The sequence below is a fragment of the Mesoplodon mirus genome, assembly GCF_964341445.2.
Source record: "Mesoplodon mirus genome assembly, chromosome: 12".
NCBI classification, from domain to species: Eukaryota; Metazoa; Chordata; class Mammalia; order Artiodactyla; family Ziphiidae; genus Mesoplodon; species Mesoplodon mirus.
This window is the reverse complement of record NC_138988.1, coordinates 7411963-7427554: the sequence shown is the minus strand read 5'-3', so window position 1 is coordinate 7427554 and position 15592 is coordinate 7411963. Positions and strand designations below refer to the sequence as shown.

The following is a 15592-nucleotide window of genomic DNA, read 5'->3' as shown; positions in this document are numbered from 1 at the left end:
ACTCAGCCCTCACAGGACAGCATTGCCTGGGTGAGCCAGCCAGAACTCTCATTTGTCACAGATCCATCTCCCAGGGTTCAGAGCCCCTAAAACCAAATTTGCTGGCTGGTGAGTACAGACTGGATGGTTGCCAATCAGCCAGTCCTCTCCTGACGGCATGCCTTTTGGGAAGCCCAGTCACCAGCCACAGGGTTGGGAAGGGTGATTTCAGTGGTTAGGGTTGGCTAGACAGCTCTGTGGAGGACCCACCATCACTGTATGAGCAGATCTACCAGTGAATAAAAAAGCTGGTTTCGTGGACTTTGCTTGAGTGGGCATTGCTAGAGCTTGCCTCGCAGACTGTCCATTTGGTACTTGCATTACTGATAGGCAACCCTTCTGAGTGATGACATGGACTTGTGTTTAATAGCATTTCTGTTTCAGAGTTGGGCTCTGGAGTCAGATCTGGGTTCCAGTGCTGCCTCTGCTGTGCGATTTAAGGCGAAGTATTTAACGTCTTGGAGCCTTATTTATCTCACCTGTGACATTTGAGGTTAACACTTTCCTACTACTTCTAAAAAGGTTGCTTACAGTCTTGTCTTGAGGGCTGTTGCATAACTCGTTTTTTTCTGCGGTCAAGTCAAACTTTATTTCCGAGGGGTTTTTTTGGCGGGAGGGGTGTGTTCTGCACTTCATTATTTTCCCCATAATACTGCCCTGGCTTTCAAATCTACCCCCAAGGACCTTACCCTAGCTCCATCTGCCAGGTCCTGCAGATCTGATCAGGTCTCACCAGGACACTGGCTTCCTTTTAGTTCCCCAGGAAGGTTCTTACTCTCTCAGGGCTGTTGCTGAGACGTTCCTCTCCGTGGAATGCTATTCCTCCCCTGGCGAACTCCTCAACACCTTTGCATTCTGTAGTCTTCAGCTTAAATGTCACCTCTTCAGAGAGGACATCCTTGATTACCTTATATAAAGTGTGCCCCCTTCCTAGTTTCAGTTCATTGCTTGTTCATTGCCTTTATGATACCTACACCTGTTTTATTCCTGTGTTGCTTGCTTTTTGTTTGTTTCCCCTTCACTTGGCTGTAAGCTCCGTGAAATCAGGGACCATCTCTAGGTGGTTCTTCCGGTCCCCAGCACCTAGCTCACCACCTAGCATGTGGTCCCCTATGAATACTGAGGAATAACTGAAGCCCCAGGCAGCGCTGGATAAAGAATTAGGACTCTGTTAGGAACTGGCGGACCAGTGCTCTGCGCTTCCAACTCCAGCGCCCTGTTCATTAAGGGTCTGGGGCAGGTGAGGCTCGGAGTTTGGCCTGCTGGAAGTAGTCCCGCCGAACCAGCCACCCGAGGCCTGATTGTGCCGGGGGAGTGGTTGCTAAGGCGACGAAAAACAGAGGGCGGGGCCTCAGAACGGAGGGCCCAGCTCGGGCACAGAAGGGCCCTCCCGCGAGACGCGGCTGCGCGCGGAGGGGAGGCGGGCTCTGGGGCCTTGGGAACGCGCGCGCGTGCGCGCGGCGAGGGGCGCGTGTACGGTCCCGGCGCGGCGCTGCTCCTGAGGGCGGGGGGGGCTGGGGGCTGCACCCCGCGGCTCCACCGCCTGGTACCGCCAGGACGCGGGTCCCGTGTGCAGCTGGCCGCGAAAGCCGCTGCCGCCCGAGCCCCGCACCAGTCCCCCCGCCCCATGGCCCTGAGCGCGCCACTCCGAGTTCCGGCTTCCAGAGGTGGCTCCGGCAGGCGGCCAACGCTGGGCCGGCAGCCCAGCCTCGGCGCGCCGCCTAGGCTGCGACCTCGAGTCCTCGGCCCACGGCAGCCACGCCCAGGGAGACGCGGATCCCCGCCCCCCCGGGCCCTCGCTCACCCCGGCCCAGGAGGACGACCCGCCACAGGACGGTGAGGCCCCTTGCGGCCTGCCCTTCCTGCCCCGAGGCGGTTGGGGCCAGGACCAAAGACTGGGGCGGACGTGGGGATCCGGAGAAGAGCTGTAGAGGATGAGCATCCGGATGAAGAGTGGAGAGAGAGGAGGGGTGCCTACCCCAGCCCCACTGCGCATCTTTCTGCAGGTTCTCTTGTCCTTTGGTGAGGATTCTCCAAGGCGTCTCAACACATGGGCCGGCTCAGAAACGCCAAGATCCACGTGGAGAGAGCTATCAAGGTCGGAGGGAGCTTGGGGGTCTAGAAAGGGCCTGGAGAGTGGCTCATCCTGCCTCCCTATTTTCTCCCATCCTTAGAAAACATACAAGAAAAAAATCCTTGATCCCACACCCATCTTCAAATACTTCCCCATTTTTCAATACCCCGTTCACAGCCAGACTTCTTGGCAGAATTGTCTACTTTACCTGGGATTCACTCCTCAGCTCCCACCACTCTGGTTCCCTGCCCTTCTCCACTCCCATCGGGAACCACTCTAGTCAAGATCACTGGTGACCTCCAAGGAGCCAGATCCAGCAGTCAGTCCCTTTTCTGTCCTGACCTTGGTTTGGCACCTTAGGCACCGACCCCCCACACATACCTTCCCTTTTGGCTGTCTGCACACTCCTAGTTCTCCTTTCTCCCTCCCTGGCAGCTACTTTTCAGTAGCCTTTGAAGACTTCTAGGGACACTCCTGGTTCCCTGGGTCCCTCTCCACGCCTGTCTCCTTGGCTGTGAGTCCAGTCAGTGTGCTGTGCCCCCTCCATGCCCTTTCCAGCCCAGCCTGTTCTCTAACTGCACGCTCCAGAGATCCAACCCCCCACTTGACATCTCCGCCCAGGGAACATCAAAGCATTTCAGACCCATGTCCCAAACCATACTCTTGATTTTCCTGCCCAAACCTGTTCTCCTCCCTACTCTCTGGTCTTCTCTATCTCCCAGTTGTTCAAGCCAGAAATCTGATCTTTCTGTTCCCTCACCCACACATCTAATCCCATTAGTCTCTATTTCCAAAACAAATCTCAACTCTGTTGCCTTGTTCCCATCCATCTCCACTGTGAGAACCTGCAGAAACCACAACAGCCTTCTGACTCGTCTGCCTGCTTCCATCCTTGTCTCCTCCATCTGTTTTCCATATGACAGCAAGCCAGCAAGCCACACTTACAGCCTCCAACTATGTCACTCCCTCCCTTCACTTTATTGCTTCATGCTACTCTTAATATAAAATTCAAGTTCGTTCCAAGGCCTGCAGGACCTTCCACAGTCTACTCCTACCTCTCAGGAGGTCTCCCCCTCATTTTCCACACTCCATTCACCCTGGCTTCCTTCCAGTTCCTCCCAACCTCTCCAGCCTCAAGACCTTTGCACATGCTTTTCCCTCTGCCTGAACTGCCATTTGTCCGGCTCTGCACATTTCTGGCTCCTTCTCAGCCTCCCCTGACTGCGTTTCTCTGGGTCCCCATTAAGATCCAGTTTCTCGAGCTTACCAGCCTGGATGTAAATTCCTGCTCTTTCACTTAACCACTGTGTGGCCAAGCTACTCAATCTCTCTATGTCTCTGTTTCATAACCAGTTAAGTGGTGATAATAGTATCTATTAAAAATACATATCATTGTTAGTAATATATATAAGTGATTAACACATAGTAGGTGCTCAATAAATATTAGCAAATAAATATTGTTACTCTTATGATGATTACTATGCAGGTTATTTTTCTATTTATTTATAGCCTGTCTCTTCTACTGGAATATAAAATTTTCCTGAAGGCAGAGACCATAGCTGTCTGGTTCACCATTATATCCCCTGTGGCAGGCACTTAGGCTGTACTTACTGAACAAGCATTCTTCTGTCACCTTGCAGCAGAGGAAGATTTTCATGATCCAAGGCCACTACCCTGTGATCCGGTGCCTTTTGCGCCGGAGGGGCTGGGTAGAGAAGAAGATGGTCCATCACTTGGGTACCATGCTGCCACCACCACACAAGGATCTGGATAGCTCAGTCATGGGTGACAGTGATACCACTGAGGATGGTGAGCAATCCCTCCCTTTCCCGAAACTTCCTGAGTCCCATCCCTTTGGTTCCCACTGTCCCAGGGTTGAGGCTGTGATATGGGCCTGTGGGGTGGGGACAGGGGCCTTACCAGGCCTGGTCTCTGCATCCACAGAGGACGAAGATGAGGATGAAGCATTCTGGCCACCACAGCTGTTCGACTTCGATGATTTACTGGAATTTGATGACCTGCATGGGATGCATGCTGTGATGGTGAGGGCCCAGTGGGCTGGACAGGGGTCTGCTTCGTTTGAGGGAGAGCACTAGAGTCCAGCTGGGTGACCCCAGACAAGTCCTTTCCTTCTCTGGGCCTCAGTTTCCCTATCTGTGGTAAAAACTGATTGGTTCTCTAAAGCCTAGGTAGGCCAGCGGAGTGGTGAGGGACACAGACAAGGCTGGCCTGGGTTCAGAACTGTTTGCTAGGTTGTTATCAGAAGCCGGCACAACCTCCATGCCTGGTAATTCCCCCTTCCAAATAAAAACCCCATAGTTCATCTTCCCCCGTCCCCAGCAAGGGAAGGCTAGCAGGAAGGGCTTAAAACGTTTTGAAAGAGGCTGATATGATGTTGTGGAGGGTATATGTGCTGAGATGGGGACACTTGGCTTTCCATCTTGGCACCACCACTTACTGAGCTGAGCTAGACCAAACTGCCGTTTTCGTCTGTCAGGCGAGGTGGAGGACTGCCGCTTCCATATGGCCCAACCTTGTGAGCCCTTGGACAAGTCCCTGTGCCTCAGTTCCCTCATCTGTGAAATGGGGATAATGGTAGCACCTACCTCATAGGGTCGTGGTGAGGATTAAATGAGTTGACATGGCAAGCTTAGAACAGGCACCTGGCACATGGTGTTACAGGTTATCAATAATCCTACCTCCCAGAGTTGCAGGAAGGACGGAGAGAGGTGGAGCCCACGAGAAAGCCTTTGTCACATGCTGTGTGCCCATCAGCTTGGAGTCACAGTCATGCCACTGAGCAAGTCACTAATGGCCAAGAGCCGGAACAAGGTGTGGCGTTCAGTTGTGGGGCTTAGTCACTGCCTAGGGGCACCTGGCCAAAGGAGCTGCGAGCTCACCTGCTCTCTGCTCACCCAGTGTGTGCCCCGGAGGAAGAGATGTCTTTTCTTAACGTACACAAAGATGGCGTGTGGGCCAGAGGCCCCCTTGGTAGCATCCTCTCCTTCCATTCACCCACCTTGCTCAGCAGGGCGGGGAGAAGCCTCCTTGGGCCTTGTGCTGCCCACATTAGCCTCCCCTGTCTCCTCCCCTCCCCACAGTCGCGCATGGTTCGGGATGAGATCCCCTACTTCATCTGGACCACTCGGCGGAATGTGCTGGACTGTCGCTTCCTCTCCAAGGATCAAATGATAAACCACTATGCCCGGGCGGGCTCCTTTACCACAAAGGTGGGTTCTCCAGGGCGCGGGCATGGCAGCTTCTAACCCCCCTGCCGCCCTTGGGCCGGCAACCCCACTCCCTGTTCTCCTCGTCAGTAAGAGTTTTCAGGAGATGGGGAGGTATATGACTCAGTGGGATTCGGACACGGCTGGGTTCAAATCCAACCCCTGCAGCATGTCTGGTACACATAGACATGATGCCTAACATAGACTCCAGAATCCAGATGGGATCTGGAGACAGAACAAACACCATGTCCGGTGATCGTGAGCAGGAGGACCCTTCTCTCCAAGCAGAGCATATCCGGCTGATGGATCCATTATATCTTAGCTGGGTTTATTAACAAGTGACTTCACCTCTCTGAGCCTCAGGTCCCTCATCTTTTTTTTTTTTTAACTTATTTATTTTTGGCGGCTTTGGGTCTTTGTTGCTGCGCGGGGGCTTTCTCTAGTTGCGGCGAGCGGGGCCTACTCTTTATTGCGGTGCACGGGCTTCTCATTGCGGTGGCTTCTCTCATTGCAGAGCACAGGCTCTAGGCACGCAGGCTTCAGTAGTTGTGGCACGCAGGCTCAGTAGTTGTGGCACGTGGGCTTCAGTAGTTGTGACTCACAGGCTCTAGAGCGCAGGCCCAGTAGTCGTGGCTCACGGGCCTAGCTGCTCCGCGGCATGTGGGATCTTCCCGGACCAGGGCTCGAACCCATGTCCCCTGCATTGGCAGGCGGATTCTTAACCACTGCGCCACCAGGGAAGCCCAGGTTCCTCATCTTTAAATGAGAATACCAGTAAGACCTATCTTCTAGGGTTATGGCAAGAATGATAGGCTTTATAACTGAGACCTGCTAGTATATTATTAGTGTGGACTGGGAGGATTCCTAGAGAAGGCAGGTATTTAAGGGTGTGAAAGAGTGGATAGGAAGGATGTGGGGCATGCTCGGCATGGGAAGCACGTGGGCAACACGGGGAGGTGGACATGAGCGGGTCAAGCCCAGCAAGTGGGGCAGAGGCTCTGAGCACGTCCGAGCAGGGTCCCCTTGAGCTGTCTGGGTGTGTGCCAAGTGTGGGGGCCCTTGGAGGCCCTCTGGGCCAGTCGCACCCTGCCCCCTCAGCGGCTAACTCCATAGGTGGGTCTATGTCTCAATCTCCGGAATTTGCCGTGGTTTGACGAGGCTGATGCCGACTCCTTCTTCCCGCGCTGCTACCGCCTGGGGGCTGAGGATGACAAAAAGGCCTTCATAGGTAAGGAGATGCCAGCCCCATGGACCCTCAGGCCAAAGGTTGAGAGCTAAAGCCCTGGCTGGTGTTGGAGAGCAAAGGGCCCCTCTCCTCATGCCCTCATCTACCCCAGCAGATATCCTTCTCCATCCCCAATCCTTATCTTTCCCTAATGTGCCTCCCTTAATGAGCCTCCTACCTTGGTTAACCCAGACCTCCAGAAGAGCTGATCTAGCTTATCTTATTTTCTAGAGCAGGTTCTAAAAGTTGGTCGCTTGGTTGAGTTTGGAATCCAGAATAAGTTCCAACTTTGTGTCAGATTCCACTGGCTAGACTGGGTTCCAAATCTAGAAAAGGCTCTAGACTTTGGGATTCTCAGGCAGAATAGGCTCCAACTCCAGCACATGCTCTAAATTGAGGTCAGAATTTGGATCCAGATTAGATGCTAGGTTTAAATGAGTCTCCAAATCTGATATAGATTTTGGGCCAGGGTCTGGTTCTCAGGCTAGATAAGTATCAAAAGTGGATCAGGACATTGTAAATCAACTATACCTCCATTAAAAAATAAAATTAAAAAAAAAATCACCAAAAAAAAAAAAGTGGATCAGGAACAGAAGAGAGAAATCAGACAGCAGATCCAGGCATGATTCTGAAGGTAGAATATGGGCCAAGTCAAGTGAGGCTCTGGGTCTGGTTCTACAGTTGAAACAGAATCCAGGTTCTAATCTGGGTTCTAGAGTCAGAAACAGTAGTCAGGTTCCGGATCCAAAATGGGGCAGGTCATGATCAGGTTCCAGAACCAGAAAAGGCCTGGAGCCTAGAGGCTGAGCAGGGTATCCCCTGCCCCCGGGCGCAGAGGACTTCTGGCTGACAGCTGCCCGCAACGTTCTCAAGCTGGTGGTGAAGTCAGAACGGAAGTCATACTCTATCCAAGCAGAAGAGGAAGAGGCCCCAGGTAAGTACTGTGCTTACCTCCACCCCCCCAGGTGCTTATCCTCCCCCCCAGCCACACATGCACCCACCTGTTCATCCACGCATCTGTCTTTGTATTTTTCTCATCCATCTGCCCATCCACCACCCCTTGCTACCAACCCATCCGTACATTTACCCACCCATCTGTCCACCCTTTGTCCATCCATCTGCCTACGTCCTCACCCACCCGCCTCATGCACCTACCCATTCAGCCATCCATTCATCTTCCCCCCCACTGTCGTTCTGTTCATTCACCTCCTCCTCTCAGCTCCTCTCTCCCTCTCCATCTAGCCACTCCGCCGTCTTACCTATCTACCTATCTGTCCTTGTCTCCCCATGCATTTAACTCTTTTCCATCCATCCGTCCACCACCTATGTGTCCTCCGGCCCACCCACTCATCACTTTTCTGTCCCAACCACCTACCCAAGTGTCTTCCTATACATTTTTTAATGACCCACTGCCTCATTCAGCCCTCCCATGGGCCTGGCATGTGGCCAAGCACTCTAGAGAGGACAGCCGAAGAGGATGTGGTCCACCCCTGCCCTGTGGGGAGCTCAGGTCTGTGAGGAGAGGAAGCTGTGAAACCGTGTAGTTTCACGTGGTCTGAGGACTCCTTGTGCCTTGTGAAGGGGGACACAGAGAGTCCCTCACTGCCTGCTGGCTCAACCCATTGCTTGCCTTTTCCCTCTCTGGACTTAGCTCCTACCTCACAGCCTCCATCCTGTAACCCAGGGTCTCCTCAGCCAGGGATTCGAAGAAGTGAGGGGCAGCTCTACTGGGAGGAGGAAAATCCCTGGCTCTTCCGGAGGCCAACTGTCCAGCTGCTGTCTCTTGGGTGTGTCAGGTGCAAAGAAGACTGTCATGTGTCAGGAGCAGGGGCACAAGGGCCGCAGGTGTGTCAGAACTCCCAAGCGCGGAGAGGCTGCAGGTGTGTGCTGGGTTATACGTGCTGAGATGCTTCAGGGACATTTAGGGTGGAGCCTCAAATGAGTGATAGGTCCTGGGACACTGGGGCCCAAGGGTGAGCACTGGGGCCGCAGGTGAATTTAGAACAAAAGCCCCAGGTGACTGATAGGTCCCAGGGCAGTAGGGGATGCAGGTGTGTCCTGGGCCTCAGGTGTATTTAGGGTGAAGTCTCAGGTAAGTGACAGGCCTTGGGGCAATGGGGGCCATGGCATATGGGATAGTGACAGCCCCCTCCCTGTCTCTACAGGAGACAGGCAGCCCAAGAAACAAGAGAAAAAGCCGGTGACGGTGTCCCCAGAGCTTGTGGATGAGGCTCTGTGCGCCTGCAAGGAGCACCTTAACAACATGGCCCACGTGGACATTGACAAGGACATGGAGGCTCCGCTCTACCTGAGCCCTGAGGCCTGGTCCCTCTTCCTCCAGCGCTACTATCAAGTGGTCCAGTGAGTACCTCTGCAGCCCTGGCCATGGGGCATGGCAGGTGCTCCTTGCTCTCGGGCAGCTTCCGTGTTCTGAGCTGATGCTCAGGGACAGACCCTCTCTGTCGAGTGCTGCCCCCATCTCTCTCCAAGCCTCCCCGTTTCATTCACCCTACTATTCTCCTTTTTCAGAACCCTCAAGAGCTCCCACTGCCTCCATAATAGGGTCCAAACCACTCTTCCCAGATGTTGACACAGTGACTAAGATCACGGCTGTGCTGTCAGGTAGACCTGAGTCTGCCTTTGCCGCTTCCAAGCTCCGTGACCTTGGGAACGTCACTAATCTTTGAGCTTTGCTTTTCTCAAATGTAAAATTGGTTTAAAAATAATGTCTGCCTGAAAGGTAGGATTAGACAGGATAATTTGTATGACGTTCTCAGCACTGACTCATAGTATTCACTCACAAAGTAAGACTCTATTAAGTCATTTAGATTTTATCCTGCAGGCCAACGTTTCCCAAAGTGTATTACACAGGATGCCAGTACTACAGGCTGTAAATAGAGTTTATGAAAAAAGGGCTTTTGTGGTCCATCACATTTGGAAAACATTGGGTCAAACAGAGTTAGTTAAAATAGGTTTCCGTGATGCAGGACTTTTCAGAACCTATTGGTGGTATAAACCTTCAAGAGAGACAGAGTGTGCAAGTATACCCTGTACTTACGTGACCCCAGCCCCCCGCCCCAAGCATCCTGAGCAGTTGCATTTGCAGAACACACTCCGGGAAAAGGTTCTTGAGCAGAGCAAAGGAGTATTGAGGTGGACCTGGAGCTGTTGTAGAGAGACTCCGTTCAACAGAGTGTGTGGGAGAGACTGGACGGAGGAGGGCCCTGAAGGCAGGAGCGCACTCAGTATTTACCAAGCCCCTCCTATGTGCCAGGAGTTGTACCAGGCTCCAGAAATGAAACGAAGTCCCTGCCCTCAGGGGCACACAGCAGTAAGCTGGGGGGAGTGCCAAGGGCCTCAGCTGGCATGACGTTAGAATAGAAAGGAACAGACAGATTTAATGATTGTTAGGGGAGACTGAAGAACTAATAAATGAACTTTGGACGAATGACTTACCAAGCACACCCACATCATTGATGAATAATTCATTTGTATCTTTTTTTAAACATTGGGAAACAACAACTAGGTGACGCCATATTTTCCCCTCACCTGCCAGAAAACATGAAGCCACCCTTCTTAAATTAAGAATTATCAGGACTGAGTTAGAACAGTAGGTGGAGAGAATGTCAGTCCTCTGCATTTCTGGATGTGAGGCAAGTTGGGGGCTGGAGGAACCTCTCAAAAGTCAGGATTACGTAAAATATTACATCATATAACATTGCCTTGAATTGTTCAGTACAGATCATTAGCTTTCATTAATTTATTCAGTATTTACCGCTGCTTCTCAACTTTTTAAAAAACAAATCCATGACGCACCAGCCAGGCTTTTTTTTTTTTCTCCCGCTCCCCTCACCAACCAGGCTTTTATCAAGGTTCACTTTCCACAGAAACACTGTTTTTTTTTTTTTGCTAAATATAAAGTCACGTCGTCATGTTGAATACACTTTTTCAAGTTGCACGTACCCCTGCCACGACCATGTGACACTCCTGGGCCAAATCACAGATTTGCTCCGCAGATTCTTCATGCCATGGCCACAGAAAAGTTTCCAGCAAACCTTGTGGAAATAGAAGAGCCAGGACTTACATGTGAATAAGAGGCCTTGCCAAGCCCCCTCCATCTGACTGTCCCTGTTCCTGGCACTGCCCAGCTGCTGCTGCTGCTCCTGCCTTAGCAACAGAGAGATAGGTTCTCCGTGGCTGGAGACATTCAAGAGGCTAAGATGTTAAAGACACGTTACCATCTAGTGGAGGCTTCGTTCGTATTCATTCAGAAGAAAACAAATGGGAGAGTTCGGATGAGGCTACCATCTGGGATATTTTGTGACTTGGTTAGCTGAGGACATGTTGTGTCCTGTAGGGAACAGGTCCCTCTTTGTCCATGAACCCTTGTCAGTACAGCCCAGTTGCTGAGGCCAGCTCCCGCCAGAGGACTTACTTATCCAACCAGTCATTCAGTTAACAAACTTTCAGGGAGTGCCTAATAAGTGCTGGGTACTGCCTGGGGTTGGGACTACAACAGAGAATAACAACTACAAAAAATGTTCCTGCTCTCATAAAGCTTACATTCCAGTGAGCGGAGACAGGCAATAGCCAAATCAGTCTGGGTGTCAGGTGGTAAGTGATGGGAAGAGAAATAAATCAAGGAGACGTGTGATACAGATGTGCTAGAAAAGAATTAGACTAGGAAGGCGCCCACCTATCCACCAGTGTTAGGTTCTGATTAGGAAGGGAATGAACCCCCAAAAGCCCCTGTGGATGGAAGAATCAGGAAGAGTGGAGTTTGCATCCTTCCACTTAACTCAGTGTGTGGCCTTGGGCAGATCCCTCAACTCTCCAACCTTCAGTTTATACTTCTCTAAAATGGGACCAGTAACATCTCCCTGGAGATGGATTAGTGAAAATATAGGTAAAGCCCTTGGCACAGTGCCTGGCACATAGTGGTGCCTCCTCATTTGATGCTGGTATGATTCAATTCTATCAAAGGCAGTTTTAATGTGATAGAAAGGGAGGTGGCAGAAGGGGGAGTGTTGGAGTGAGGGCGGTGCAGTAGGTCGAATGTCTCCATCCTCTCCCATCCCAGCAGTCTGGGACGGTGCCCTGGGCAGGGTGGGTTTTGGGGGCAGCCTGAGCATGGGGCTGGAGGTTTGGGAGAGACCTATCTGGGTCTCTAGGGGAAGGGCGTGACCAAAGCTGGTTGGACCATGGCCAGGGAGCTTTTGTCTCCCCTTGCCTTGTTCACCAGGATGCCCCCAGGCCCAGCGCTGCCCAAGTCCCATCATCTCCCCACAGCGAGGGGGCGGAACTCAGGTACCTCGACACTCAGGTCCAACGCTGTGAGGACATCCTGCAGCAGCTGCGGGCCGTGGTGCCCCAGATGGACATGGAAGGAGATCGCAACATCTGGATCGTGAAGCCGGGAGCCAAGTCCCGTGGACGAGGTGGGGGTCAGCCCCTGCTTCCTGTACCAGCACCCTACACCCTCCCCAGCTAGAGGCCAGGGACGTTAAATAGTACAGGTTCTGTTGGAGCCAGACTACCTAGGTTTGAATCCCAGCTCTGCTACTTATATGCTGTGTGACCTTGAGCAAGTTATATCACTTCTCTGAACCTCAGTTCCCTCATCGGATGAGGATTAAACGAGGTAGTGCATCTACCACTCAGCATGGTGCCTCGCACAGTAGCCACCCCATCCATGTTGGCTGCTGTGATGATGATGCCAGCACCTCCTCTCCTGCCCTGAGGGTTTAGGTTAATGCTTTAGGCAGGTCTGGTGATACTCACATGCAGTTGCTTGTCATCTAAGGGCTCTCATATTTGACCAGTGCATCCTTGGGAGGGTATAATACAGGGGTCAAGGGTATGGATGCTGGGGGCAAGACTTCCTGGATTCAAACCCAGCTCTGCCTCCTAATATCCACAAGACCTGGGGCAGGTTAGTTAACCTCTTCCGTGCCTCATTTTCATCATTGTTCAAATGAAACCAATAATGCCTACCTGAGAGGATTACATGAGAATCATATATGGAAAGTGCTTAGATCCTGCGCTTTTACAGAGTACCTGCTATGTAATAACAGCTGTTATTCTTAGCTGTTATTCTGACTGCTCAGCATGAATGGAATTTGAACAGGGCAGCCAGCAAGCTGGGGTGGTGCATTAGCCCAGCCTTTAAAAGATGGTTAAGGACTTCCAAGATGTAAAAACCAGACTTCTGGCAGGAGATCACTCCATGCACTGCCTGTCCTTGGGTGAATTTGATCACGTCCAAGTGAAGCTGTCGCAGCTTCACACACTATGGGACACTCCTGTTGGGATGTCTTTTCAAAACCAGCATCATAGTCTTTTCTTTTTCTACCTTGGAAATAGTTTTGTTGGTTTTTTCCAAGTATGAAAATACGTTATTGTTATTTTTAAAAAAAAGATCAGACAGTACAGAAAAGTGGAAGGAACCAAAGACACCCTTGATTTCACTGAGATAACTACAATTCACCTTGTGATGTGTTTCTTTCTGTACTTTCTTCTATGCATCTGGAGAGTGTGTGCATGTTTCATTTTATTTTAAATAAGAGCATACTATTTGGTAGCTTCCTTTTTTCATTTATTATATCTTTCCATATCAGTGAGTATTACTCATTTATTTTTTGCACCTTTCTTTTTTCTTAACAGTAGATCTTGGAGATCACTCCATTTTAGTACATCTAGATCTGCTTTTCTTCCCCGCCTGTTTTTAGCTTATTATTATAGACACTTTTCAAACATACACAAAAACAGAGAGAATAATACAGTGAATCCCAAAGTATTTCAACATTTTCTCTCCATTTTTAGAAAAACTTAATTGAAATATGTATGCAATATACTTCACTGAAAAGGGTACGCATTGTGAATACACAACTCAGTGAATTGTCACACAGTGAGCACACGCGTGGAAACAGCACCCAGATCCTGAAATACAACACTACCTTCACTCTAGAGGGCCCCCTCCCGTGCTGTCTCCAGGTCTCTACCTCCCCACAATGGGAACCCCTATTCTGACTTATAACACCATAGATGAGTGTTGCCTGTGTTTGAATTTTATATAGAAGTACAGTATGTGCTTTCTTACCTCATTCTGTTTTACAGCTGCATAGTCTAATCTTGTTTAGATGTACTCTCACGGTCTTACCTAATCCTTTTCTGATGGATATTTAGATGGCCACCATTTTTTTTTCCTGTTTGTTTGATTATTGATTGATGAATTGCTATTACAAGCAACACTGTGATGAATATCCTGTGCAGATATCTTAGTAGCCTTTCCATTTATTTCCTTAGGATAAATTCCTAAAAGTGAAATTGCTGGGTCAGAGGTCATGAACAGCCTCCATCTTTGGCTATACAGGCGTCATGTTATTGGGAATCTTAGTGATCATTCTGGCCATTTGAGAAAGGATCTGGCTTGGGAACCCAGCACAAGTTATTCTGTGCCATTGGCGGGCAATCAGACTGTTTGAGGGGCCAAACAATGAAGAAATGACATTGATTTGTGTGTTTGTTTGCCTTGTGATTCTTACTGTAGACCCTTGAACAACGTGGGTTTGAACTGCGTGGGTCCACATATATGCGGATTTCTTTCGCTGTATACATACTTCAGTACTACATGATCTGTTGTTGGTTGAATCCATGGATGCAGAACCACGGATACAGGGGGCCTACTGTAAAGTTATATGAGAATTTTTGACTGCTCGGAGGGTTGGCGCTCCTAATCCCCGTGTTCTAGGGTCAACTGTATATATCAGCGTTAAAATAATGCCTTATTAGCATAAGATACTTAACTTCACTCGTTATAAAACAGATAAAATATCATTCTACCTAAGAGAAGGGCAAAGATAAATCATCAGCAGTGTTGACAGAATGTGGGCAAACACACACATCTCATACACTCTTAGTGGGAGTGCAGATTGGTAGAACATTTTTGTTCTATAAATTGAAAAAATGCACATACCCTTTGAGCCAGCAAATCTATAGCTAGAGATGTTTTCCACAGGTAACTAGTAATAATGATACGAGTTAACATTTACTGAATGCTCACCAAGTGCCAAGCAGTGTTCCAATTCCTTAGCATGTTTAAGTGCATAGAACCCTATGAAACTGAGGCACACACAACTCTTCCATAACCTGGGAGCCTATCCATAGGACCTGGAAGCAGCACTTGGCTGCCTCTGGGGAAGGAGATGTATTTTTTTAAATTGTATACCCTTTTGTACTGCCTACTTTTCACTTCTGTTGTTTTATATTCCATTAGTTATTGTGAAAAACTAATCAAAGTCATTTATGCACATGGTTTTTAAAAAAGCCCAATACTGTTTGAATTGTTATCCATGCATATATTCCTTTTCATCAAGTAAAACTGGTTAATTTTTTTTTAAAATTAAATCCTTAGCAGATTCTCAGCTTTCCCAAAGGGAGCAGGGAGAAGGACAGGGTTATCCACTTGGGCCTATCAGTCCTTTGGGGATGAGAGCTTATGATGAGCTGTCCATGGTTCCCTGACCCATCTCCCAGCCCAAGCCTGGCCTGATCCCTGACCACCCTGTTTCCCCCGAAGGCATCGTGTGCATGGACCACCTGGAGGAGATGCTGAAGCTGGTGGACGGCAATCCCATAATGATGAAGGATGGCAAGTGGGTGGTGCAGAAGTATATTGAGCAGCCCCTGCTCATCTTTGGCACCAAGTTTGATCTGAGACAGTGGTTCCTGGTGACCGACTGGAACCCACTTACTGTGTGGTTCTACCGCGACAGCTACATCCGCTTCTCTACACAGCCCTTCTCCTTGAAGAACCTGGACAAGTGAGTCTCCCCCAGAACCCTCACTCCCATGAGCTCCCAGTCTAGCTGGGGAGCTGGCAAGGAGCAGCGATTCCAGGGCAATGCGGGGCTCCAAACACACTCTGCAGGCAGGCAGGCCTCTATCCATCCAACCACCTGTGTGTACCCTGTGCCGTTCATTGTTCTAGGCACGTGGGACACAACAGTGAACAAAACGAGCCCAGCC

The 15592-nt window shown here is 50.2% G+C and overlaps 1 protein-coding gene across 8 annotated transcripts in view; it reads left to right on the top strand.

Annotated features, from left to right (window-relative positions):
• Positions 1–1304: 1304 nt before the first annotated feature.
• The window catches only part of TTLL3 (tubulin tyrosine ligase like 3), a 31284-nt gene continuing 16996 nt past the window's right edge, over positions 1305–15592 (top strand). The window contains exons 1-11 of one of the 8 annotated variants that reach the window (XM_082637376.1): positions 1305–1875; positions 2046–2137; positions 3754–3922; positions 4058–4155; positions 5215–5343; positions 6454–6568; positions 7401–7499; positions 8362–8445; positions 8731–8926; positions 11855–12003; positions 15144–15387. In XM_082637376.1, coding sequence (XP_082493502.1) covers positions 2090–2137; positions 3754–3922; positions 4058–4155; positions 5215–5343; positions 6454–6568; positions 7401–7499; positions 8362–8445; positions 8731–8926; positions 11855–12003; positions 15144–15387 — 1331 coding nt within the window. In that variant the 5' untranslated portion in view covers positions 1305–1875; positions 2046–2089. Of the gene's footprint in view, positions 2138–3753; positions 3923–4057; positions 4156–5214; positions 5344–6453; positions 7500–8249; positions 8446–8730; positions 8927–11854; positions 12004–15143; positions 15388–15592 lie in introns of those variants that run through there. The other 7 variants (XM_082637375.1, XM_082637377.1, XM_082637381.1 and 4 more) reach the window with 7 other exon arrangements.